At 40.1% G+C, this 26,918-nt stretch overlaps 1 protein-coding gene across 3 annotated transcripts in view; it reads left to right on the top strand.

Moving 5' to 3' along the window:
• The window catches only part of ap (apterous), a 154,550-nt gene that overhangs the window by 109,226 nt on the left and 18,406 nt on the right, over positions 1-26,918 (top strand). For all 3 annotated transcript variants that reach the window (XM_022074066.2, XM_022074070.2, XM_022074065.2), the window contains exon 3: positions 10,439-10,890. In XM_022074066.2, coding sequence (XP_021929758.2) covers positions 10,439-10,890 — 452 coding nt within the window. The remainder of the gene's footprint in view (positions 1-10,438; positions 10,891-26,918) is intronic.

The raw sequence follows: 26,918 nt of genomic DNA, 5'->3' as shown, positions 1-26,918 counted from the left end.
GAAGGCCAACATGGATAATCTGAACTTCAAGACCTGTGTTTGATTTTTGGGTCCTGTTTAATAAAAACGTAAAATTTCAGTTCTTGCTGTAATGTAATTCATTAAACCGCTGTGCTCACCAGTAAGTTTTTCAGCTTATTAACATTTACCGAACGTCGTGGAGAGTGGTTGGCACTCCTGCGTCGTATTAAGAATGCCCCGTCTTTAAATAAACCACAAATAAATAAACATTGGCCACAGTTTGAAGCTGCTGACAGATTCCATTGCTGCATACTTTGTTCTAAAGCACCCTTATTCTGCTCTCACTTAAGACTGTGAGACTGAATTCTGTCCTACTTCGAGAATAAGTTAGGTGTATCTGTCAAAAATCCTATGTCTGTCGGACACAGTTGAGCTACTTGAAATTCATTAAAAAAAAAGTCTTCGCAATCTCTAATTTCAACATTATCTCAGGGATGCCTGTTTCGGCTTCAGTTCTCACACAACTAAACATCCCAGGTCATTAGCCTCTTACGTCATTCTTGCAATAATGTTATCTCAGGCGAATGTAGGCGTAACAGTGGGAATCCTTGGATCTCTTTGTCGCGAAAGACTCGAAAGACAGACATGGGCGTTCGCTGACGCCAGAGCGTGAAGACCACATGGGAATAAATGCGCGGAGATTACTAGAAGTCCTCGTCGTCCGTACTGAGTCTGAGGGTATGTTAGATCCGCCACTGGCTGTCCAGAATTATAAAAGGGGACGCAACGGTTATGTAGGGTCGCGGTGACAGAACGGGCCCCCGTGCTGAGAGCATTGTGAGCCCCACAAAAGGTAACACGCATTGCGGCGCTGCGACGGGGGACCTTTCGACCACAATAACAAACAGGGTCACCCGCGGTGTCCTAGCAAGGCTAAATAACTGTAACAGTCGATAAGACCCGCCCTCAATTCGCAACAAATGCTGGCCTAACCACTTTTTCATTTGAAGGAACCACTTCTCTCCTCCTACTGGATCTCAGCTTCTTTCCTACTCGTCTCTTTCTTTTGATTGGAATTCGTCCGGAATTCTTTGTGTTGTGTACGACGCCGCCATGAGATGTGATCGTGATATCAGAAACACAAACACCGTGTCTTCGCGGGAGGTCAGCGAGGTTCTTCTGAAAAGATTCGCAATAATAATGACGTTGCGTTGTCGTTCTTAACACTGTTACGTATCCATTGTGTGCTTTACGAAACAGCAAGTGTTTAGAAAATGGCTGTATTCTGGTTTGTTACGTTGTGTAGTCTGTTAGATGTTAACCGACGTTTCGGAGCTGCCTGCCGCCTCTATCATGAGGGCATATAAAGAAATAGGATGAACAAATTTATTTTTGAAAAATGGCTTAGTTTAGTGAGGTTGTATTCTGCTTTGTTACGTTGTGTAGTCTGTTAGATGTTAACCGACGTTTCGGAGCTGCTTGCCGCCTCTATCATGAGGGCATATAAAGAAATAGGATGAACAAATTTATTTTTGAAAAATGGCTTAGTTTAGTGAGGTTGTATTCTGCTTTGTTACGTTGTGTAGTCTGTTAGATGTTAACCGACGTTTCGGAGCTGCTTGCCGCCTCAATCATGAGGGCATATAAAGAAATAGGATGAACAAATTTATTTTTGAAAAATGGCTTACTTTAGTGAGGTTGTATTCTGCTTTGTTACGTTGTGTAGTCTGTTAGATGTTAACCGACGTTTCGGAGCTGCTTGCCGCCTCTATCATGAGGGCATATAAAGAAATAGGATGAACAAATTTATTTTTGAGAAATGGATTAGTTTAGTGAGGTTGTATTCTGGTTTGTTACGTTGTGTAGTCTGTTAGATGTTAACCGACGTTTCGGAGCTGCTTGCCGCCTCTATCAGGAGGGCATATAAAGAAATAGGAAGAACAAATTTTTTTTTGAGAAATGGCTTAGTTTAGTGAGGTTGTATTCTGGAAGAAACTAAATAAATTGTAGTAAAAATTATAATTTATGGGTTGTAGGCGTTCACGTGTATAAAGAAATGTTTAATTTCTATTAATTAAGGGGTTAAATGAATTTGTGTTAGAACCGTATGCAGTTTGGATGTTTCCTGTTTGTACTAGCAGGGGCCATCAGTGGCCCGACCGCTGTCAGTGGTTCTGAAACGACAAGTAGAACCGGTCTGGTGCAGGAAGGCTCCCAGCCTTGATGAGCCCCGCGGCTTAGGACAGACGTGGCCAATTCTGGGGAGCGGTTCAACGTTTTATGATGACAGGTCGATGCTTCGCTTCGTTTTGACAGGGGATCAGTCTTCAGGTTTTTGTAGCACGTAGTAAGACTGGGATATAAGAATGAATTAAGCAACTTCTGACCTAGTGGGATAATTATTAAATGAATTGGACTAATTAGTGAATGATTGTGGAGGAGAATGATTGATTATTGGCTGTGTGAGGTAATGGCTGAGCCAAAGGATTTATTGCGGCTGCTCGAATACTAGGACCCTGGGTTCGAATCTTATGTCTAACATAAGTGTATTCTCATTTTTTGTATTTTATTATTAAAGAGGACGATATCCTTTCCATATTTACTAATGAACTGTGTCTTAATCTCGTAACTGCTCATACTAAAGCACGCTTGTGGACAAAATCTTGATCAATTTTCAGCAATTTGCAGTATTTCACAGCTCATGTCCCAAAGATCCATCTTAATCATATTATCTCATCTATTTTTCGGTATTTCAAGTGGTCATATTCCAAGAGCATAAAGAGGAATATTTTCTGGGTTGTTGCGCTGTGTAGTGTGGTAGACTCTGTCTCCATTATTAGGGTGATGATGGGCATAATTACCGTGATGATTGACGCAGCAAACACCTCTGAAACGTCGGTTAACTTTAGACCACACGTCGGAACAACCCAGAAGACAACCATTTTCATAATCGCCGTTGTGAGAACGTCAAATATATTCCAGGAGGTTTTTAAACAAATTTTGTGTGCGTTTCTTGTGTACCCCAGATCTGTGTTTTTTGTCATAGTAACTAAGGTTTGCTTTTTGGAGACTTCGTTGTTTTATTCAGGTAACTATTACGTAACACCTTGATGGGGCCTAAAATTGTACCATTATATTTTTACGTTGTGAACGGTGTCCTGAGCCATACAAGTCCTAGTTTCTTGTAATTTTAACTTACTCGCAGTTTCCATCTTGCGTCTGGTCCACGCACACAGAAGTAGTTCCGGTCCCACAACATTCTTGCAGAACTTGCTTAATTTAAGACAACATAAGTTGCAAGAATTTTGAGAACAAAGTCCTGAGGAAAATATGTGGAGTCACGTGAGATTAACAAATTAAAATACACATCTGTAAGTATAGTCTTTTTTTTAATTGGACGCGAAACTTACTCTGAGAAGAAAAAATATTGAAGGCATTTTAAAAGTAACTACCAGGGGAAATATTTGTGTATGTTGTGAATGTTGACTCCAGTGTACCGTGGAATTAAGGCTGTTTAATCTTTGTAGAAATTAAGAAAAGAACTCTAAATATAAAGTTCCTTTCCTGTGTTTAAAGAAACTGAAATTGTCTCAATTGACATGATACTCAGATTTTCTTTGGTTTTGATATTAAATCACATTCATCCGACGTCTCTGTTGTAACATTTTAAGCTAACAAACTTAATTTAAAACAATCATATCTAGTGTAATGATGTAGCTGAAGACCTACAATCATTCAGAACTACCAATCGAGGTCTAAGTCTAGGCCATGCCTTTGTCCACCCCTGCTCGACAAGCTGCTGATAGGACCCTATGGCTTGTTCGATAAGCCTGTACATCCATGTTGCTGTATCCGGCCGCGATACGCCGTCATTTTCAATGGCAGCCGAGGTCTTTGGCCCAAACTCGAAATGAATTTGCCTACTTATTGGATTAAAGATTCTCGCGACTGCGAGCGTGAAGATCGATGTCTTCTGGGTTATCGCACCGTGTAGAGTAGAAGACGTTTGCCAAGAATGCACGGCGCAACAGCCCAGAAGACAGCCATCTTCAGTGCATCTCAAGCTACCAGGGCCACAAGTTTTAAAGTAATGTTGGAAAGAAAAGTTATTTCGACCGGCTTGTATTAAATAATAGCAAGAAATTGATCCAAGTATTTGGCTTGTGCTGAAGTAAATGTTTTGGATTAGATTACATTTGGAAAGATTCGTAGTAGCGTGTACTCTTCACCGAATATTTTCAAAGTGATTGCATCGAAACGATAAAATGAATTTGACGTGTAGCACTCATGAAAGTTTGAAACGTTCACAGATAATTATAGTTTGAAAACCAGAAGGGAATAGGAACTGAAAATTTTGTAAACCTATAGATGTAGGTGGATCAATAATATTAACATAAATTTTTAAATAAATATTGTAATGTTTATATGGAATGGAATTACCTGGCAAAAAGTCTTTTGTAAATAACACGAGAAATTGCTGGTTTTTTGATGGACCGAGCTTTTGCAGTTGGTAATAGATTTGACGCAACGACAATATTGAAACTGAATGTAAGTCGAGTTTTTCATATTATGCTCTTAAATATTATCTTGGTTATAATCTTGTTATTATATTTGTTACACAGTTACGTCCTCTGCCCAAATCTCATGTTCCGTATCTGACCCCATGGAAGATCCAATAGTCGCTTATATTTACTCTGATCCCATCATGTTATGTTACCCTGAAGTGTATAACTGTATTCTTAGAACCATTTTAATATTATACTTACAGTGCACTTCTTACAACTTTGTAGTGTAGCATCCCGGCGTGTTTCTTACATATTATTGACTTCATTATCACTCTAATTTGTTCACACACATTTTCAACATATTTACAGCTGTTCGTAAATATCAAACTAGGTTTCGACCGAACGATCATCAGGTTCACTCAGATTTTACTTAAGTCTTTACAATTCTGCAGTGCAAATGGCAGTTATATGTATGAAGTTTCTATAGTTATATATAAATATATATATATGGTATGTTAAAATTTTTAAAACAGTGTGTTACCTTATAGATGTACCTTGTTTATTTCGTGTTCTGTTGTAGAAACACTTGCGAAAACTTGAAAAATAGTGAAATGTCTGTTAAAAACGTAACAGTGATACTGAAGTCCAGAATACTTAGCACAAGTACACTCTACCTTCTTCTCGTCAAAGGGCGAGCTTATTTCTGAAGTTCTTATCGCCATGACTCGGTCGCCAAAACGTTCTTTGTAGATACCGGGTTGGGTTTCGTGAGATTTGGAAATGCTGTCTCTTGCATTCTTACAACACCTCTACGTTTGACGGCGAAGCATAAAGCTGGATGTGAACTTAATAAGCCTGATTTCCTTGACTGTAATATCTGACAATTATGGTACAAAACCTGATAATGCCTTGCTCCTTATGTGGTGAATCCACTCGGCAACTTGTCGGCGGGTTTGTATATCTGCTAGTGTATTTTTTTTTTGTAATGTCCGTCTAATAAAAAACTGATTTACGCCCTCAACTAAGTTATCAAGTTGCCCTTAGTTTCAGTCTGGACGTCTGCCCCATGCTACTTGTTACGTGGAAGGACTCGAAATATCTTGGCCACTGGTTTCTCTTTTATTAATCGTGGAATGAAGTAGAAAGGTTCAGGTATAGGCCTGGAACATATAATGCATATTTTATGGATGAATTTTACATTTGTGTGTGAAGTTAACATTGCTGCTTTGGCAGGCATTCGCTTTAAAATATTCACTTTACAGTCGGGCGCCTGCATAATCTCCTAGACTTGTATTATAAAGTATGGTTAAGAATTTAATCTTAAGAAGGTACTGTTGCTTCAAAAACAAATAGAACAGCTTCGTAAATTTGTTGTGTTGTTATTTTTCTACCAGTGAAATGCACTGTAAAAGTAGAAACGTTATAAATTTACGATTGCATACTTTGCATAGTTCCACCTATCGGCCTTTTGCTTTAATTTGTTTTGCGAGCATGCTCAATGCTATGGGCTTAGATCCCATGTGTGTCTTTATTTCACAAAATAAAAATGCTCATACCGCGTAGGTTATTCATACACGGAATTTAAAATGGATAATTTAAATTTGTTCAGTATCACATGTAAGGTTACTAGGCACATACGAGGTACGATCGGAAAGTTTCAAGACTGCGCGTATAAAAACCCGTACACTTATCTCAGGTATTAAATTCATCCATCACCCTCGAAGTAGTTCCCCTGGGAGTGAACACAACGATCCCAGCGCCGCTGCCAAGCCTGGAAGCATCCCTGGAAATCTTTCTTTGTCAGCCTGTCAAGCACCATCTGCGATTCTGCCTGAATCTCTTCTATCGTCTCAAATCTCCTTCCCTTTAGCTGAATTTTCATCTTTGGGAAGAGGAAGGTATGTAAATAAATATCCAGTTGGCTAAGTAACTAACCAACCACCTAACTAATATTTAAAAAGTAACTATAATAAAATTTCGAGCGATCAACTCCGTTATAATGGGCTTAGTTTCAATTAGTTAATAAAAGTAATCCCATTAACTTGGGAACGTCTTTAAAATTTATAAATTCGGGCAGTGTTACCAGAATTTCAACTGCAGCTGTATTTTTCCCGTTTGCATTTACCACCGACCAATTGCTTCATTGTTTCAGTTACTAAAATTATCTTCTGCCCAGAGTCGAGGCATCTGTAGGATTATTTCATAAAATATATTTGCTACGTATGTTCTGTTGAATGAATGTTACAGGGAAGTTTGTTTTATACGAGCTCTCCTTCTCTAGTGAAGTTTTATGTGATTTCCACCTATTAGGAAAGTTTTGTTTGAACTCTGCACCAAGCCGTGAAGGTTTATACAGAGTCTAGTTTTGAAGAGAGGAACCCTTAAACAACGACGTATTACGGTACAAGAAATGAAATCAGAAGAAAGTCTATCCCCGCATGTAACAGACTCTCCCAGTGTAATTCGGATGGGGAAAGACAACAAATGTATAAGAAATTTTGGTAGGAAAACATCTTATAAGGATTTACTTTGAGATCATCAGAGATATACTAAGATGGGTCTTAAGAATACAGACTGTGGATTTTAAATGGAAGTAGCTTAAATTCATATCCGATAGCAATTTCTTCTGTAAGCCGTCTTGGCGTCCGGCGAGCTTTTTTGAATACGGTTATAATTGTTTCTGTTCCGTAAAAATGGAAAACTATTTGAAGAACTCTAGAGGCCGACCTCTTGTACTAAATTATTTAATTTGTTGGTTTGTGTACTGATTAATAGGCCTACGCGCTGATGAAATTGTTCTTTTCTTGGTGTATTCTTAAGTTGTTCATTTAGTATCTGGTGTTCATTGCACGATCAGGCCTCAAGATGTTTGACAGCTGAGATACTACTTGTTCATACTACTGATTCCATCGCGATTTGATACGTATAAGGCAAGACGCCAATGATTGTGTCCGTACGTTAAATTTTCGCGATGTTTCACAGAGCTTGTTTATTACGTCTGATGCACCGACTGACATCTAATTAACCAACAGGAGACGACAACTTTTTGTCTTCCTCAAGAGAGTCTGTAATTGCCTGCGTGTGCCTTGTGATTGAACTACGACTCTCAAGTCACAGCTCTGAGTAATCCAGGTTTTATTCGAGGATGGCTGTTTCTTGGTTGTGCCGACGTTTCAGAAGTGTGCAGAGTACATGGCGTAACAATCTAGAAGACAGCTGTCTTCATACTCGCCGTCGTGAAGACCTCTAGAATCTCAGGTTTTACCCCTTGTGTCTTCTGGGAGGGACTTCGCGGTTGTACCTGAATGTGTCCGCCCCGAGTAGTTTATCACCAAACTGCATTTCAAATTCTCCTCAGCATATTAGGCTGTTAGCTCACTCAGTGGCACCCGCGATCCTCGTGAGACCAGGCGCGACGTACACGGAGTCTTATAAATGGTAACTTCGACATCGTCTAGTTCATTGTGACTGCCGCGCCCAATGTGAATACAAATGGACAGATATGTGCTCTGAGGCCGCGGGAAGTAGTGACATGGATGGACGGCCTGAACACTTTCTTCGGGCTATACGTATTCCGCTGTTCCCTTCAGCTTCCTGTCCTGTCTGTGTTCCCTTTTACGAGCTGTTTATCCACTCCGTTTTCTGGTGGTGGTGACCTCAGATGTTTGTAATCGCTTCGGGATGGCTGCGTAGGAGCGCCCAGTAGGATAAGTTTCAAACGCCGTCGTCCAAACCACACACGGGTCTTCATTCTACATTCTCAATTATTCGCACATGTTGTTTATTACGTTCTTTTCTTTGTATTCACTTCTGGTTTTATTAATTTTTCTGTTTAATTCCCGACAGAGAGAGAAAGTATTCTCTGTGTCATCGTGTTAAGTAGTTAGTGCACTAATTAGTTTCTTAGTCGTAATTAATGAATCCATCAGCTATGTAGGTAGCGAATAGTGCAGTCAGTGGATCTTTTACTTATTTAATTATTGACTTAATTAATTAGTTAATTACTCAGTCAAGGACGAAGTTAAATATTTATGAAGCTAATCACTCCATTGCTCGGTTGAGTAGTTAGTTACTAGGTACGTAGCGAGTTAATTATTAGCTTAGTGAATTAGTTTCTTAATTATATGATAGATAAACCAGTTGGTAGCTGCGTCAGTTAGGTACTTAGTTAAGTAGTTAGTGATCGCTTAGTTAGTTGTCCAGTCAGTCGCCGTGATGCTGTTAGCAAACTTTGAGACACTGCCGAGGGCCACGTATTCAGCCGTCTGCACATTTCAACGTAATGTTGTTGCAGAAAGCTGAGATGTGCCCTTTCCTGACTGTTGAAGAATGTTCCATTGTTTGAAGAGATTCTGACAGAGATACGGAGCTTTAATTTCATGGAATACGGATTTCACTCTTACCGCAAGTCCTTCAGTTTTTAGGCAGTCTTCTTTCGTGGTATTGTCTGTCTTTCTGTTCGTAGTGGCTTGTGGAATGCTTAAAACTAAGTTATATTTAATGTTTGAACAATTGTCTGACTTATATTTGCGGTTTCCGTTCTATTTTCATTTTAAAATTCGAACCTAGGAACTTTTTAGCGCCAGGGTTTAGTTGAATATTCACAGCGATGCAATAACATACTTGAACTTTTAAATACCGGAGAGAACAGAAGCCAAGAACAGTGAAGATTTCTTCCTGGAATAATAGTAACAACTTACATCCTTGGTCTACAATATAAATAGAGAACGGTCCTGTGATTACGTTTTAATATTATTAGGCACTGTTTAAGAAACACCTGAGAAATTTGCGTAACTACGAACTTGCGATTTTCATAAAATATTATTAGAATGATCAGATGTATGGAGGACGAGATGGGTGAGACGTGTAGAACGCTTGCGGAGATCAGAAAGGCACATAAATTGTAATTGAAAATTTGTGGATGGGAGGATAATATTAAAATGAATCTTAAATATGTCATGAGTGTGTGTGGAGTGGGTTTATTTCGTGCAGGGTAACTTCCACTCGTGGTTTATGTGAACACGGTTATGAACATTTGGGATCCGTAAAGAGCTTGAAATTTCTTAGCTAGCTGAATAACTGTCGTCTCCTCGAGAAGGACTTTGCTCCGTGGAAGGTTGGCCTGTATTTGTCAATGTATTGCTGCTTAAGACTTAGCTGGGTTTGTCATATTTAATGTGCTATTATTTTTAACCTGAGTAGCCCCGGATTCGTGCTGTTTTCTCGTTAAGCCGCTGGTGATCTCCTTAGGAAAGTGCAGTCGGTCGGCACAGAGGCGAGCTAGAAATCATGGCGTCGAAGTTTTTCGAATTTTGTCGTTTCGTATGAACTGTGGTTTTATGAAGAAGACCTGTACGGATTATTATTATAAAGTGAATTTTATCGCCTGGTCTTGGGAAATTTTATGCATTGAGATGCTTCCATATGTCAGCAGAAGTTTCTCTGCACATCACGTTATCGTCCTGCTGTTTCGAAAGTTCAAGTTGATGGAAAATATTATGAATTGAATGACAATACTATCGAGAGTAGTTTGTGTATAGAAGGAACTTGGAAACAAAATTCTACGTCTATTCTCAGCGTTTTATAGGGCACAATTATTATTTTGTTACCATTAATCTAAGTGTTGTTGTCCTGTGCGTTAACCACAAACCAGCTCTCATCAGTGTTACCGTGTGTGTGGTCTTGTGCTGAATTCAGAGTTAATTGTATTCACTTGGAATCCACTTTCATTTCCGTGGGCAGGAATGCAGTTCGAGCGGTCATGGTGTTGTAAAACCAGAAATAACATTTTTAAAGTCATCAACCCTTTGCCTGCCATTTATGCCCGAAATGACTTTCGTGTTTCAGTAATGAAGGAGAAATTATAACTCCTGCGTCTTCTTTAAAACTGAAGAATTTGGGTTGCTTTATTTCACAAGCGAATAAAGCTGTAACAGTTGAAGAGGCATTCATTGTGACGTCTGATGTTGCAGGATGTTCGGCATGAAACGATGTGCGCGATGTCAAGCCGCCATCTTGTTTACCGAGATGGTGATGCGCGCGCGTGACCTCGTGTTCCACGTGCACTGCTTCACGTGCGCGGTTTGCAACTCGACCTTCAGCAAGGGTGACCAGTTCGGCTTGAAAGACAGCTCCGTGCTGTGTCAGATCCACTACGAGCTGGCTGTGTCCGAACAACATCAGTCGCCTTCATCTGCCACCTTCCCTGGCGGCGGGGGTGGGGGTGGCTCTTACCCGCCTCCGTTTCCATCCCCCGAGTTTCACGCCCATCATCATCCACCGGCAGCCACACCGGTCTGCCCCGACGGCGCGGTCGGCACCAAAGCGCCCTACTTTAATGGCTCGACCACGGGGGCCACGCGGCAGAAGGGACGGCCCAGGAAACGGAAACCGAAAGACTTGGAGACCATGACTGCGAACCTAGGTACGTGGCCGTCTTGACTCTCTGCCTTTTATTTATTTATTTAGTGTTCTGTCTGGCGACAGGTCCTTATGAACAGGATCCTTCCATCCTTTTCTCGGACTGGGACCTGTTCATATACGTTCTTGGCAGATGATCCAGAAGTGGTTTGCCATTGCCTTCTTCTGTGTGTGAATGGAGTAATTGTTGGGATGCCACGGAGGAAAACTCCGTGTTGCCTAGACCACGGCCTTGCCCAACACAAGTTATAAATTCGGCCACCGCCGGGAATCGAACCCGAGACCCCAGGATTACAAGGCCAGCGTTCTGACCGTTAGACCGCCTTTACGTATCTTTTATACTTTCAGTCGTTATTTTTACTTCTCTGTGCTTTCTTCATCTCTTTTCAGTTCCTCATTCGCTGCATGGGGCAGAATCATTTTGAGAAGCTCATGGTAGCTCAGCTAGTCAGTAAATATTATGCCTTTTATAGAAAGCACGTTTCCATTACCATAGTCACAAGATGTCTGTGTGAGATATGGGGTTCTTACAGTGGCGAAAATGAAGTTGTTCTGGGTTTTGACGTCGTATGGACTTGTAGATAGTCACTCACATTTAGGAGAAACATAGTGTCAACATATTCTGGTCCGACGATGCCTGACAGGGCCACACGGCGTCATAACCAATCCGTGTTCTTCCCTTAGTCTGAAATGTCCAGGTTTCACACCCAAATTAAATAGTAGGTTACGTAAAATAATGTTTTTTTTTTACAAGTGGGCTGTTTTAATGTTTACGTCTTCAGACATGGAGAAAGGCAAAAGATTAGTAACAGAATGGTACCAAGCGCTTCCTAAATTGAATCTGCTCTTTAATATCTTTGTTTTCCTTCTGTTCTTAGTCAACTTTTTTGTCTTAAATCTTTTTATATCTCTTGTTTCATCCGATACACGTAGCCTAGTGACGCCGCGTGAACTCTGTGCTTACTAAGCATGCTTTCTTACTTTCTGTGTCAGGAACACTTCATTCATGCCTGTGCGCTGTTGACACCAAAAACACTCTTCTTGTCGCCCTGTCGTACACTCGGTGAACACAGAGGAACAGAAGAAACTGAGCTCATTCAGTCATGAGATACGAGCGCCTCCTCACGCTCCAAACCTGTCAGGCATGGGTGTCCAAACGATTCATTTTATATTTTATTTAAATCCATCAACAGTCTTATTATACAGGGTGATCTAGAAGTCACGCAACCCATATTAAACTAGTTATTGATGGTCTCATGAATTTATAAATAGACAATGTCGCTGTGACTATGTAGAAGCCAAGTCTGTTAGTTGTCTTCAAATATTCGTAGTGCAAGGTATTCTTTTGCTAGTGGAACGGGTGTTCGTTGTCGAACACCTCCAACTTTTGATATAACATCGTTTTGATTTCTGAGTGAAGACGCCTCAAAACTAGCAGCAAAGCTAACAACGCCGTATTAATGATTTCGACCAGCGCGGTAAGGGTGATGAAGACATACCGTGACCTTGAACCATGCCATTTGGTGACGGCTACTGTAGTTGATCTGTAGCGAAGGAATTATTGGAGACCCGAAATTCTAGTGAGGGACCATCTGAGAATCAAGCACGGAAACAACTATATTCCATGTAATTTTTTAATCTCCAGTCTATTTAGATACTGAATATTTGCTAAATTGTATACGGATTCGTGTTAAACTATTTTCTATTGTGAGAAATTAATGAAGGAGAAAATTTTCGAGGACCTGAGTAATCTTCGTTCAAATTTGTATCCAGAAACAACCGAGAAGACAACCATCTTTTGTACTTACTGCCCTGATGATGGAGGCAGCAAGAACCTATGAAATGTTGGTAACCTCTGCCAGAAGGCAGCCTCCATCGCGTGTTTTTCATGTTTTCAAATGTGCATAAAATCTTTCTTAGGAATAATCAGTTCTTGGATTGTAATAAATTGGCGTCCTGGCAACACCCCTCGGTCCGTGTCAGTTGTTCCGGAGTCGAGGCGTACGTACTGTCGTGTGACGGACCGAACATGACGAATCGAATGGCAGGAGCGTGACGATTCGCTGGAGCGTGGCGTTGGAGCTGCGAGGCACGCGGCAAGATCTCGCCCGCAGGGTTGTCAAACCCGTGTTCTTCTGGTTCCAGGTCCTACACGTATACAGTTCCACCCACTTTACCCCTTAAAAAAAGGCACAGTTTTTAATCGTTTACATCATTGGTTTATCTGTAAGTAACTCCACATTTTTTTTATTTATAATTTTCTTATGATTCTCGCGTTTGTTTCCTTAAACAACATTAAGAAACTGATCTTTGTAATTGGGATGTGTTGTGGTTTCTTTACGGTAAGACCTAAATCTTTAAATAATAATTATTTAAATGATATTCTGATTAAAATAACTGACAGTAGTAGCAGAGCTCTTCTTGAGAAGTTAGTAGTCTCTTAACTGATCAATAAATTACTCGACAGTAAACAAACCCTGAAGTTAATTACCTTCTTCGCAAGAGCCCGCTGTTCCCGGGAAAAGACCCCAGTACCCATTGAATAGGAGGCTGGGTGGGCCCCAGAACCAGTCTGGACTCAGAGGCTAGAGAAAAAACCCTCTGCCCCGTCGGAGATCGAACCCCGGCCGTCCAGTCTGACTGAGCTACGCCGGCTCCCGAAATTTAGTTGGAGAACCTAAAAATAGATGGAGGATAATGCATAAACTAGGTCTTAAATGGTATAGGAGGGTGTAGATTGGTTTAATCATCACCGGGATATTGAATATGGTTTCATAAATGAGACGAACTTTGTTCCATGGACTTCATAGGAGTCTAATTAAACAACGATCAAAATTTTTGGCGGCCAGCGTTAATAAAGCCGCGTGATCCTTGCAGGTACTTTGATCACTGGCGGTAAACACTTTACCAGCGAACCGGCTGATGGTTAAGTTCGTGTATTGTATAGCTAGTACTAATATTGGCCATAAAATCTCAGATTTATTGCTAACTTGTTTAGTGGTGTGACGGAAATCATTCAACTTAACGAAGAGAATGAACACAGAAAACGTATATCAGTGTTATTAATAAAAACTACACGTTTACTGTTTTATTGCGTTTATTTTTGGTGTGTAGTTCCAACGGCTGTCCGGTTATTAAGTGTCCAGAGACCAACAGCAATTACATTGAGCAGAGAATCCACTCTCTGTCTCAGTGTCAAGTTTTATTATTTATTTATATATTTGTCTCTGTCGACGAGTATGAAGGTGGCTCTGTCTTCAAAGTTGTTGAACAGTGTGGTTTGGTTGACGTTTACGGACGTTTCAGAGGTGCCCTTATAATGAAGGCAGCAAACACCTGTGAAACGTTCTTAAACTTCTACCAGATTACGCGGGGCAAGAAGCCGGAAGACCCCTCCACTGTTAGAGCCCGAAATCTCGGCTAATTAATTGTTTATTAATAAATGAATTGTCGGGGTTTTATAAAAGACAAAAAAAAATTATCACATTAGCAACTGCCAGCTTCTACACGAAGGTCTATGCTCTATGGAGTATGTTGGTTACTAACACGATTTCATGGAAAGGAGCGTCATGAGGCGACGAGCAGACAGACACAGGAACGAGTTGTGTTTTTTTTATTGTAGTGTTTCGTTTTATATCACCTTAGCTATAAACACGTGATGATATCGCACTCAATTGTTACACCTTTGGGCACAAGAACGTGTAAAGGCCGCCTTCCTTACCTTGGCGCCACTGTTCCTTGTGAAAGAGTGCACTTGACGTCCGCTATAAAGCTTCACGATTCTTAGTGTTTGTGCTCTCTCGTTTATTTTACAGCTGTGTGTATCTTAGGGCCATAGTAAGGGTGGAAATGTCTAGCAACAATTCTTTTTTCACTTTGTTGTTCTATCAGCAGGCGGTATTTTTTTTTTTACGATTGAATCATTGGCTTGAAGTTACGATGGAGTTATGCAGCGGCAGCTTTGGAGCAGATTCTTTTTTTTATTCTTTGTTTCTGTTAACTTTGGGTTTGCGTATTAAAACATGATTACGTCGTAAATGAAACAAAAAGGGTAATAAAATATGTGCATCATGTCGTCACTGGCGCATTAAGATACAGGCAACGTTACTAGACTTTAACTTAGGATGAAAGACTTCGAATCTAGGCTTTATTATTCAGAATGAAGGCTCTAAAACTTGTTCCAGGCTTGTTTGAATTCTGAAGGTTTATTGCATGTAGCATGTGACTCTCTCTCACATTAAAATATGAGTAGCTGTGATAACTCTGTCAGTAAAGTGATTAGCTGGACGGCCTGGGTTGGATTCTTAGTGATCACACTCAAGTTTCCGTGTATATAATACCTAAAAACTGTTTTGCCTGGGTTAGAGCTGCCGAAACGTCGAGGTAACTGCTCAACTCTATTGGTGCCGGTGACCCTTCACACCTGTTTGTGATGTTGGGGGCTCAGGGACAGTTTGGCCTGTGGACGTATCTTTGTGTGAGGTTTTGTTGGATTGAAATCTGATATACGCCACTGACACCCTTCCTCTTAAATCCTGTTTGTAGCTAACCGTATATATTCTCACCAAGCCTGTAAAACAATCAGAAGATCTTATAGAGGTTCATGGAAATGCAGAACTATTGACAGTTATGTAGTCGTGTGTAGAAGACTGTCTTGTCTGGTAGAAGTTTACCGACGTTTCAGAGGTACTTGCTACCTGCATCATTAACCTCGATCACTCAAGGGTTCTTCTAAGGGGTTTTGCCTTTTGTATGGCGATTTAATAAGAAAGCTTGGGTCACAACAAACCAGTGGACTCCGTCATGAATTGGTGGCTTACTGTGAGGGAGTGAACAGACCCTCTAAAATCCTTCTACTCCTGGATAATAATCCTTGACACCCCTCTTCCCACCCACTCATTTCTGATATAGATGAGAACATTAATGTAATGTTCCTGTCCAAATACCACATCCCTTATTCAACTGATGGATCAGGGTTATTGTCTTCGGAAGACGTTCTTACAGCTGGTTAAGAACACAACCAACGGCTAAGACCAGCTCAGAAAGATTTCTATTGGAATTTTAACACCAAAAAGGCGATCGACCACATTGGAGATGTATGGACAGAAATATTGCAGTCTTACTTGGATGGAGCCTGAAGAAATATTTGGCCGGATGCAGTCACTGGCTTCCATGGCTTTGATCCTGGAGAGGAGATTGGCAATTCAAGGCGCACCGTCGTTGACATGGCGAGGACTTGGAGGAATTGGTTCAGTCACAGCTCAGCAATGAAAATGTTCTGGACCTAGAGGAATAAATAAATGATGAACATAATGAATCATTTTACGTGGAATCTGTTAAACGGTTTTCAACAAAGCAAATGACTGAAATTTTTAAAACACGTTTGCAGTGCCATTGGCATCATAGATGTTGGTGCCAACATGGAGAGAGGTGCCAAAGTTACAAGAGCGATTGAATGTTATAAGGAACTCTAAAGCGAGAGGCAAAAGGCGCTCACTTCATCACTTCTTCAAGAGAGATGGAAGTACACGGTCCAACATGATCCTCCTTCACACTCATCAGCATCCTCTTGAGTCGTCCGATTAAATTCTGTACATTTATTGTAAAGTGAGTAATGCTAACATTTTTATAAATTTTAAATAACATTTATCTCTTTTGGAACGTATTTATATTATTTTTTGTTAAAATTAATTCACTATACGCGATTTCGCTTTGCTCGGCCTTGTCAAGGAACCCATTAATAGCGTTTAACGATGGATATCTGTGTTTTGACGGTATTAGTTAACCTGTATATATCACGAAGTTTCTTGTTACAAATTCGATCAAAGCCTGAATAATAAAACTTTATAGACTTTAGTACAAACTAAAACTTTTTTGAAAACTTTTACATAAGGCTAACGGTTCTTTCAGTAATTATCCGAGTGTAAGGGACCCATTTCATATCTCATTCCCACAAAACGAGTGTCGAGACTGTAGAGCTTATCCTTGGGCAAATGTTTTACTACTCAGAAATCTGAACCAGAAGTACCTCGCTCCACAAGGAAGAATAGTAGAATGCAACTATTTTGGCCAGATCCGTGAACGTCCGTTGTGTGGGTGAGCACTGAGTTTGCTTAAATGCTCTCAGTAATCCGGCCTCAAATACCGCACGAGTTTAAATACGATTAGTGGGATGGAGACGTGGTCATGTTTTTTCATTCTTGTGCGGAGTTGCCATTGGCTTAAGACCAACGTGTTTAAATAACGAATAAAAGATGACGAGATTTTAGTTCAGAACCACAAAGGCCTACAGAGCGTTTTGTGTCTGCAAACTTTTGGTCTGACAGACACAAACTCACAGGAGGATGAAGGAAAATGCATAGTTAGAGCTTCACTAAACAGGCAATTACTAAGATTTCTGTCTTCTGGGTTGTTGCGCTGTGTAGTCTGGTCGATGTTTACTGACGTTTCAGAGGTCATACTGCCTCCGTCATCAGGGCGATGAGTATGAAGATTTCTGTCTTCTGGGTTGTTGCGCTGTGTAGTCTGGTCGATGTTAACCAACGTTTTAGAGGTCATACTGCCTCCATCATCAGGGCGATGAGTATGAAGATGTCTGTCTTCTGGGTTGTTGCGCTGTGTAGTCTGGTCGATGTTAACCAACGTTTCAGAGGTCATACTGCCTCCGTCATCAGGGCGATGAGTATGAAGATTTCTGTCTTCTGGGTTGTTGCGCTGTGTAGTCTGGTCGATGTTAACCAACGTTTTAGAGGTCATACTGCCTCCATCATCAGGGCGATGATGGAGGCAGTATGACCTCTGAAACGTTGGCTGACATCGACCAGACTACACAGCGCAACAACCCAGAAGACAGAAATCTTCATACTCTGATGACGGAGGCAGTATGACCTCTGAAACGTCGATAAACATCGACCAGACTACACAGCGCAAGAACCCAGAAGACAGAAATCTTCATACTCATCGCCCTGATGATGGAGGCAGTATGACCTCTGAAACGTTGGTTAACATCGACCAGACTACACAGCGCAACAACCCAGAAGACAGAAATCTTCATACTCATCGCCCTGATGACGGAGGCAGTATGACCTCTGAAACGTCAGTAAACATCGACCAGACTACACAGCGCAACAACCCAGAAGACAGAAATCTTCATACTCACCGTTGTGAAAACCTCAAATCATACACAGGCTATTACTAAGTTTGTTCAAAGCAAAAACTACGAGAGTTTGGAGTGTGTAGCATACATGGGAGAAATTGGAAATGAACACAGTATTTTGGTTAGAAAGCCGAAGGAACGGGGTTACGTCTATGTCACGACAGATGGAACAAGCCAATTAACGGCAAAAGTTACTTAGTAATTTCACATGAATATTCTAATATAGCCCAACGTAAAAATCTTATCAGGTATATTATTGTTTATTGATTTTATATGTTAGCAGTGTTATTATAGGCTATATTTTCCTGATAAAGCCGTGACTTTCGTGCGTTGAAGTTTTTGTCTGAACCTGATGATAAAGACTTAGGTGTACATGCAAAGATAATATTAAAATGTATGTTTCGAATGTACTGTGTATAGATGTGACTAGATTCAGCTGTCTCGGGACATGGTAATGAAATTTCACACTATTGAAAATGGGAATTTACTGACAAGGTGAGAACCAAAGCTGCTGGGTAGAGTTAGTGGGTGTATTTGTTCATGGTTCTCACGTTTGGGCGAGGAGGTGAGGAGTCTGGTTTGCTACTGTTTCGAGCGTTGAAAAAAGTGTTCGAAAAACGAGTGGTCGCTCGAAGTGACACTTTGATAACGTTCCGCGCTCGTAAACTTGGATGCTAAATGAACTGGAACCCCGACTCACTGTTCTCACGCTGGGCCCACTCGCACTTGGCCCCTTAATTTATAAACGACCAAATTCCAGTGATGCCACACGAGGAACAACAAACATGGCCGAGAGTTGAACTATAAAGATAATGGAGCATTCAAATGGCCGTGATTTATAAAGGTCGCCGTTTCTCTAATAGGTTAGCTTTCCGAAACGAATTATTTATTCAGCTTCGGAGTAGACATGCTGTTCAAATTCTCCGTGGACTTTCTTGAAATGTTGACAGTTGACCAGTTGGTCAAGATATTTGCCAGATGAAATTTCAGGTCCTTACCGCGGCGTATGTGAAGATGACCTTCTGGGATGTTGCGTCGTGTAATTTGGTGGAAGTTCATCGACGTTTCAGACATGCTCGTTGCCTCCATTACAGTTTGATGATGGAGGCACCAAGCACCGATTAACATCTATCAGATTACACGAGTCCACATCGTGATACCCTTATCTTTATAATCCATTTTAATATTATCCTCCCATCTAGGTCTGTATCTTCCAAATTGCCTCTTCCTACAGGATTTCCGACTAAAATTTTGTAGTGTACTTGTTTTTTTTTTATTTCCCAGCGTGCAACATGTTCCAGTTAATTAATTGTCTCTTATTTTACCACTGTAATAATATTTGAAGAGTGTTAATTATGAACCTTTTCACTGCGTAATTTATTGATTCTGATGTCACTTCCACTCACTTTGTATAAATATTTTCCTCGCTACGTTTTTCTGAGATACCTCTGGTCCTTCGTTAGGGCGAGAAGCCCAATCCCACACACGCGTAACACACGTAAGTTTTTATTTCCGTGTTTAATATGATCTTTCCCTTAGATGTTTTCCAAGGGACTTACACACTAGCCTGGTATTAGTACAGAAACTTTTAACAGGAGGGCAACAACTCTGTGGCTCAGTTCTGGTGGCAACCCTCAACTACAAAACACAAGTATTTTTAAACTGATAAGGCTGTACTTAATTTAGCATACACAGAATTTTAATTGAATTGATTAAATTTCTGAAATATAGTACAATGAATGGGTGTGGCACACTCCCTCAGCCTTCCATTTTTCTAAGGCTGTGTAAATCCCCCACTTCCCAGAATCTCCACTTCAGCTCTGAAGATGGAGAAAATATATATCTCCGAAACGTTGGCATCTACATTGTGCCAAAACCTAGAAGTACATTATCATCGAAGATTTCTGTCTTCTGGGTTGTTGCGCTGTGTAGTCTGGTCGACGTTTACCAACGTTTCAGAGGTCATACTGCCTCCATCATCAGGGCGATGAGTATGAAGATTTCTGTCTTCTGGGTTGTTGCGCTGTGTAGTCTGGTAGATGTTTACCAACGTTTCAGAGGTCATACTGCCTCCATCATCAGGGCGATGAGTATGAAGATCTCCGTCTTCTGGGTTGTTGCGCAGTGTAGACTGGTCGATGTTTACCGACGTTTCAGAGGTCATACTGCCTCCATCATCAGGGCGATGAGTATGAAGATTTCTGTTTTCTGGGTTGTCGCGCTGTGTAGTCTGGTAGATGTTAACCAACGTTTCAGAGGTCATACTGCCTCCGTCATCAGGGCAATTTATCGCCCCGCCCTGATGATGGAGGCAGTATGACCTCTGAAACGTTGGTAAACATCGACCAGACTACACAGCGCAACAACCCAGAAGACAGAAATCTTCATACTCGCCGCTGTGAAAACCTCAAATGTCATAAAATGTGTTCTACAGGATAATCAGTTTCTCATCTGTAATCATGAGGTACAACGCTAGATACATTTCGTTCAAGAATCAAATCATTTTCCTTAAAGAAAATAAAAGCAGAACGATGACCTCTCTTGTTGTGCAGCGCCTCTCATGCATGTTTTGATAACTAATACGCAAGGATTTGCGTGCTGTTTACTTAGTCGAGTTTTACAAACAGTTTTGAACTGTATAAAAGAGAAATCGTCAAGGAAACTGTGGAATTGAGATGAGACTCTCTGGCTCGTAGTCCTTTGTTCCTGTGCTCCGTGAACTGTATCTTAGTCTGTTTTTGTTCTGAAATACACGATGTCATCGTTACAACTACAATTTTTTTTTCGTAGGTTATTTATCTGGGATAATATTTAAATTTTTGAGGAAATTCTTCAAGTGTTTCGGAAACATCAAGATCCAAGTTAATTTCGTTTAAAGCTTCGTTGATCATGCTTAATGTACGTCACTCTTATTTCAGACGGTTATTAATTTTTGTTAGCACATAATTTCTTGTTTTCATGTCAAAGATTTCTGAGTGCGGAATGCTCAAGGGTCTTGGCGAATAAATCCAAGGAAAAATTAACTGGAGGATGAAGCAGTTCTACTGGGATGTCGATTCGTATCGTATTTGCTTATCTTCGCATGAACATTGTTTTATGGGGCTTATATGCATTATAAACTGTGTATGAAAAACAGGCTTACAACCATCGTGCAGATGTGAAGATAAGTCTACAGTGTAAATCTTCACAGAACAAAGTCTCGTTTCTTATCTTTCCTTACTTCCATAATTAGGCCTAGGTTATATATTTTGTTTGTTGAAGTTTCGCTTTTTAAAATGTGTGTGTGTGATTGTAATTGTAATTGCATTTTGAATAGTTTATGGTCCTTTTGACCTAAACTCGCTGTCCCCACACTTCATTAGTTTCTATCTACTGCAGTCTATTTTCACATAACTCAAAGCCCTAACGTTCAGCTCGTCACGTACCAAAGCCCGGAATTGAACACGATACTTCAGTTTTCATAGATTTTATCTCGACGTTTCGTTTTAATATTATTATGTATTCTTCCATCGCCGAGTATTGGTTAGCTGCTCCTGCTTTGTGTCTAGGGGTTTCCGTGTTCAAATCCAACTTGGAGACCAACTATCATGGCTGAGGAGTTTTTTTTTCAGTCTCTCAAAGTAAATTCCAATATATTACTTAAGTTAAACCACATTCGTTCCAGCCCGTTATTCTACACGCGTCGTACGATGTTATACCAAATCCAAGAGAGCGGAAGGATTGTTAAATAAACTGAGAATTAGCCGTTCTTTGTTTTGGTTTTGTTTCAATTTGATCAGCGGTACTCCAAAGGATTCTGAGCGTTCTTTGAGTTCTCTGACAGCAATGTTCGGTTTCTGTTCAGATAAACACAGGAAGTACAGAAAAAATAAATATGCAAGTAGACTGTCTTTCGTTCAGTTCCTGTATCTCATTTTCGTATTTCCACATTTGTTTTGTATTTTGCAAAGAGCGTAACATTTTCTGATACGTATATTTGCGCTCAACTAAGGAATAGCTATGTAAAGCGATTTGCATACTGTACATATGATCTCTTATGAAATGACGACTTTACGCCGTAGTGATTTGCATAATGATTTACTTACAAATAATTATAATTCAGACAAATAAGCAAGATGTCTGATTTTTAGGAAAACTTCGATATACAAGTATCTGTTTGTCTCACTCAATGAACTTCTGTAGAAAGTGCGGAATGTTTTGCGCTGTTGTTTCGTAATAACATCGCTAAAGTAACTGGGTTGAGCTGAATAATTATCTAGAGGTTCACAGCTGTTAGACGTTATCATTCCAATTTTACTTATGTCTAACATCAGTAAACGTGGTTTAAATGAATACACACCGATTAACGGATTTGGTAAGAAGAAGGATGGACAATTCTGAGCACATATGACTGAAGTCCCTTTTTCCAGAGTTGAGCTGAACTTCCGTCTCCTACCTGATCTTTGCCTTGTGCCGCTGGCACATTTTGGTAAAGGCGACTGGGTTGAGTCAAGAGAATGTTTGGACGCGGTCACAAAGAGAGACGTTTTGCTATGCCAGGAATCGAACCCAAGTCGTCAGGATCGTAGTCTAGTCACTACCAGAATCCATTCTCACCAAAATTGATAAGTTCATATTTGAGTGTTTTTCTGGGTTTTTTATTGTTTGAAAATCGTGCTGGTGGGACCAGTAATTTTTAAAAATTGAAACGTTACAGCTTACAATATTTACATCTCTCACAATGGCAGTAGGTAAAACCTTTATTTGTTGTGGCTGTCTATATGTCCGTGTTTTTTGAAGTACCGATAATAATTATTCTGGGTATGTACCCGCTAACTGCCTTATTGCTGCTAGCAAAGGAAGATCTGATATAATAGACTGTCTCTTGTTTTAATTGCCGACTAACACGCGAATCTTAATTAAATATTCCCCGCCAGATGGTACCACTGTCAACATACGTCATTCCTGCTATTGAGTTGCGATGGAGATCAGATATATTTCAGTGTAAAATGCTGTTTACCGTCTGCAGCTCGTAATTCCTCGTTACCGTGTGCTGTCCGTTTTGCAGCTCAGAGTCTTTTATTTCGAAGGCGCCTGTGAAAAATCGTAGAAATAAAAATAATTATAAATTTTGGTTTGTTTGGACGTGAACATTGATCTCTTGTATTAAGGAAATTATGTGGATCAAGGGTGTTTGAAGGTCGCTGTGCTGAGGAGAAAACTGCATAATGAGAAACATAACAAACTTTACTTTTCATAATAACTTATGATAGTCAGATGTAAAGGATGAGGTGCGCAGGGCCCCAATGAAAAATGCGAACAAGATTTTGATTGGGATCCTTGAAGGAAAGAAACCACTGAACATCAAAGCAAAGATGGGAGAATAATATTAAAATGTATTTAAGGAAATGAGGTGAGGTAATGTGAAATGGTTTGATCTGGACAGTAATCATCTTCTCAAGAAGAACTCTGCTAAATTGTCTGGATATTTTTTTTTCCTGATAGGATATTAAAAAAAACGCGTTTTTTCAACGTCCCAGTGGAGCTGAATTGTTGAACCCTGTCCTTCAATCCATGTCACAAACTCGTAACTTCAATGTAATTATCCCATTTAGGTGTCTTCCTGCGACAGTTTTCAACCAAAATTTTGATTGTCGTTCTTGTGTCAACGTACTTACTATGTGATTCGTCCACCGCCGTTGTCTTCATTTATAAGTAAAAAATTAAGAGTTATTGATTATTGAAGCAGGTGTGATATATAATTACCACTGGACCTTTAAAGGGTTAGCACCTACCTTAGAATGAAACACCCATACAAAATCATAGATGTTATTATAGTTTAATATACAGCCGAAACACGATGGATAGTAGTAATTTGTGGGCACATTCAGTTTACGTGACAAGTTATATTTATAGCGGTACAAATTTGGGAATGTAAAGATTACGAACCTTCCCTAATTTTCATCGTCTTAGGTTTTATTTTGTTCTGGGTAGTAATAAGCCCAACTTCGCTACTATCTACTAGAAAACACCCAAAAACAAGACAGTCATCAACAACGATCTCTGGTGAGATTTTTGTCACCAGGGGGTGTAAGAACGAGTGGAATTCACTGAAAAATGACATTTCGGTACAGCGGTAAGACTATTAGATTGAAGGAAGTTTATGAAAAGGTTGAAAAGTCCAGGAGGATGGCCAGGTGTTGTTGGTCAGGATTCTGAGACGACGTCGAATATGTAACGTGTTGTGGTTAAGGAGACTGTCGTTCAAGGTATCCGGAACAACCGAAGAATCATCTTTAGGATCTGAAAAGAATTTGAGTCATTACAAGAAATTATGCGAGTAGAAAACTCTGTATTGATACTGAATTAGGAACAGGAAACTTGTGAACAATTTGGCCAAATGCATTAGAAAGCACGGGTCATTGCATAGAAACATAAAACATGTTTGTAAAAAATTATATGTGACTCATAAGATTTTTTTGTTCATGAGTTGAGCCTGCGTTTGTATTGGCTTACGCCAAGATTGAGATACGTCCATTACCGCAGGCATTTTGTTTCCGTTTTTGAGCTGTTTTTCAAAAGGTATCTTTCGTATCGATATCAATGTTACCTAGGCGATATCTCGGTCTTCTCGTGTTGTTTTCTGAACCTGCAGTAGGGCAATTTAGTTTGATTAACGCTCATGTTCATGTCAAATAAGCAAAGAAGTTAATAAATAGTCCGGATGTAAACAGTTCCTCATGCTGTGTGAAGTTTGTTGCGACAACATTGGCTGTAGGAATGCGTCTTGGCACTCCGGCACGTCCATTATTTACCGAGACCCGGGTCGGAGCCAAACAGTGCAACGGAATTACTGGGGTCACAGACGATGACGTAGGCCCGTGACCTCGTAATGCCTGTCCCAAGAGGTTCTGCCTCATTGGCTGATACTTCTTTGAAATTTCTCCCATACTGACCTCCACTTTCACAGACTGCAAATCTCATTTTTGAACTTTTTTTTCTCTGACTCAAGGATGGGCAAAGGAGAAGATGGGTTTTCCGAAGATCATTTCCCTCCCTCATTGTACATTACAAAGTTTATCTTCAAGTGTGTTATTGTTAGTAAGTCTAAACAAGTTATAGAAACGAATTCATAAGTGCGCACTAATATTAATCAAAGTGAAAACTGTAACACATTTTTTTTTCTGACTGAATAACGGCGAGAAATGAAGTAGTGAACTGACAATAGAAGTTTGCTAGTAGAGGAGAATATTGATTTCACAAAATATTAAATCCATAAAGCAGATTCTTTGAACATTTTATATTGGCTTACAAGACGTTACCTGTATTTTATAGAATCCAAAGGTTTATTTTGCCGAGTTGACAACAGTCCGCCAGTTGAGCCAGATTAATCCAATATACATCAGTATCTACTATTTATTTAAGACTTATTTTAATTTTATATCCCCAGTCATGTTTGCGTTTCCTAAAGGGTCACTTCCCTTCGTGTTTTCTGGCCAAATTTCTGTGAAGCGTCATTTCTAAAATTAAGTATGATTATGTTATCTCTGATAGTGATTCTCAACCGGTCTTCTCACGTAAGATCAGACTTGTGTCGGGCTGCATCTTGACAATGAATAGTGGAAACATGAGGCTCCATACTTTGTTTCTCTGCAGGCTTAAGATACCGTCTCAGTGCCAAAAATACTTCGATCCTTGGAGACGAAATCACAAGGAAGTCGTAGTCAGTCTCTTCCTGGCGCTTACAGCGTTATTTATTTACGCTCGTCATTTGTTCAAAGGATAATATTAAAACAAGTTGAGCGGGTGAGACCCAGCGTAGTAAAGTCTGATTTCCGTTTATTTACTAATTTAATCTCAGAAGTTCGCGAGCTTGCCACGCCGGCGCTTTTCAACTCACAAAAATAAACTGTACATAATACATTGCACACACTTCGTCTTCACCTTTGTGCAGACCGAGACGAAGAACGATTTGGTGCCTTGTTATTTCTCAAGACACTTGGTCTGGATTGACGGTGTCTGAGAGCAGGATGTCGGGGAATTTATTTATTTATCGTTCGTTTTACGACGCTGTCAGTAGCCTAATCTATGTAATTTCGAATGATAGAGTGATTAATTAATAATTAATTGAAAATAATGTAGAAGGAAACGGTCTTAGCATAATTTGAGGCACTATTCCGACATTTGTTTGGAGGCACTGAGGAAAATTACGAAAAACCTAAATCAGGATTGCCGGTCTTCGAGTCAAGATCCAAACACGGGACCTCCCGAGTATGAAGGAAGAATAATAACTACTTTGAAGTGACGTTTCATCTGTATACTGAGGAGAACATTGAACCTAAGTAAAAGGAAGTAGCAGAACGGTAGAGACGATTACATAATTAAAAAAATTAATTTTGTGTTTTTCACAAGATATTAGCATGGCCAATTTAGTAGGATGAGATGAATTATTCATACGGATTCTCTGAAGGAGAAGTAGACATGAACATAGAATTTTAGTAGGAAAATTTGAGGGCAGGCGATCGTTTGGAAGACTTGTTTATGAACAGATTTTAAAGAAATATAAATGTGGCCTGAGCTAAACCAAACTGTTGTGATTTGAAGACGTCTTTTGGATTTTAACTCCGTGTGAACATATTGCCTCCATCTTCGGGACTTAAGTGACTGGAACTGATTTCAGTTTTAAGATGGCGGCAGTATATTCCTCTGAAACGTTGGTATCTACCTACAATAGCGTCACAACCCGGAAGACCAACGTCAGTAGGGATTTGCTAGTATGTCTATAATGCGTGGCAGCAAGACTTTGACATGTGTTAGAAGTCAACCCTCTGAGAAAGTTTTTAAGCTTATACTTTTAGTTCTGAAATTACCGTATCGTGCAACCGATTCCCTCCTGC

Source organism: Zootermopsis nevadensis, unplaced genomic scaffold (genome assembly GCF_977971745.1).
Source record: "Zootermopsis nevadensis isolate Lab colony 2312 unplaced genomic scaffold, Znev_1.0 Znev_ptg000007l, whole genome shotgun sequence".
NCBI classification, from domain to species: Eukaryota; Metazoa; Arthropoda; class Insecta; order Blattodea; family Termopsidae; genus Zootermopsis; species Zootermopsis nevadensis.
This window is presented reverse-complemented; position numbering and strand designations above follow the sequence as displayed.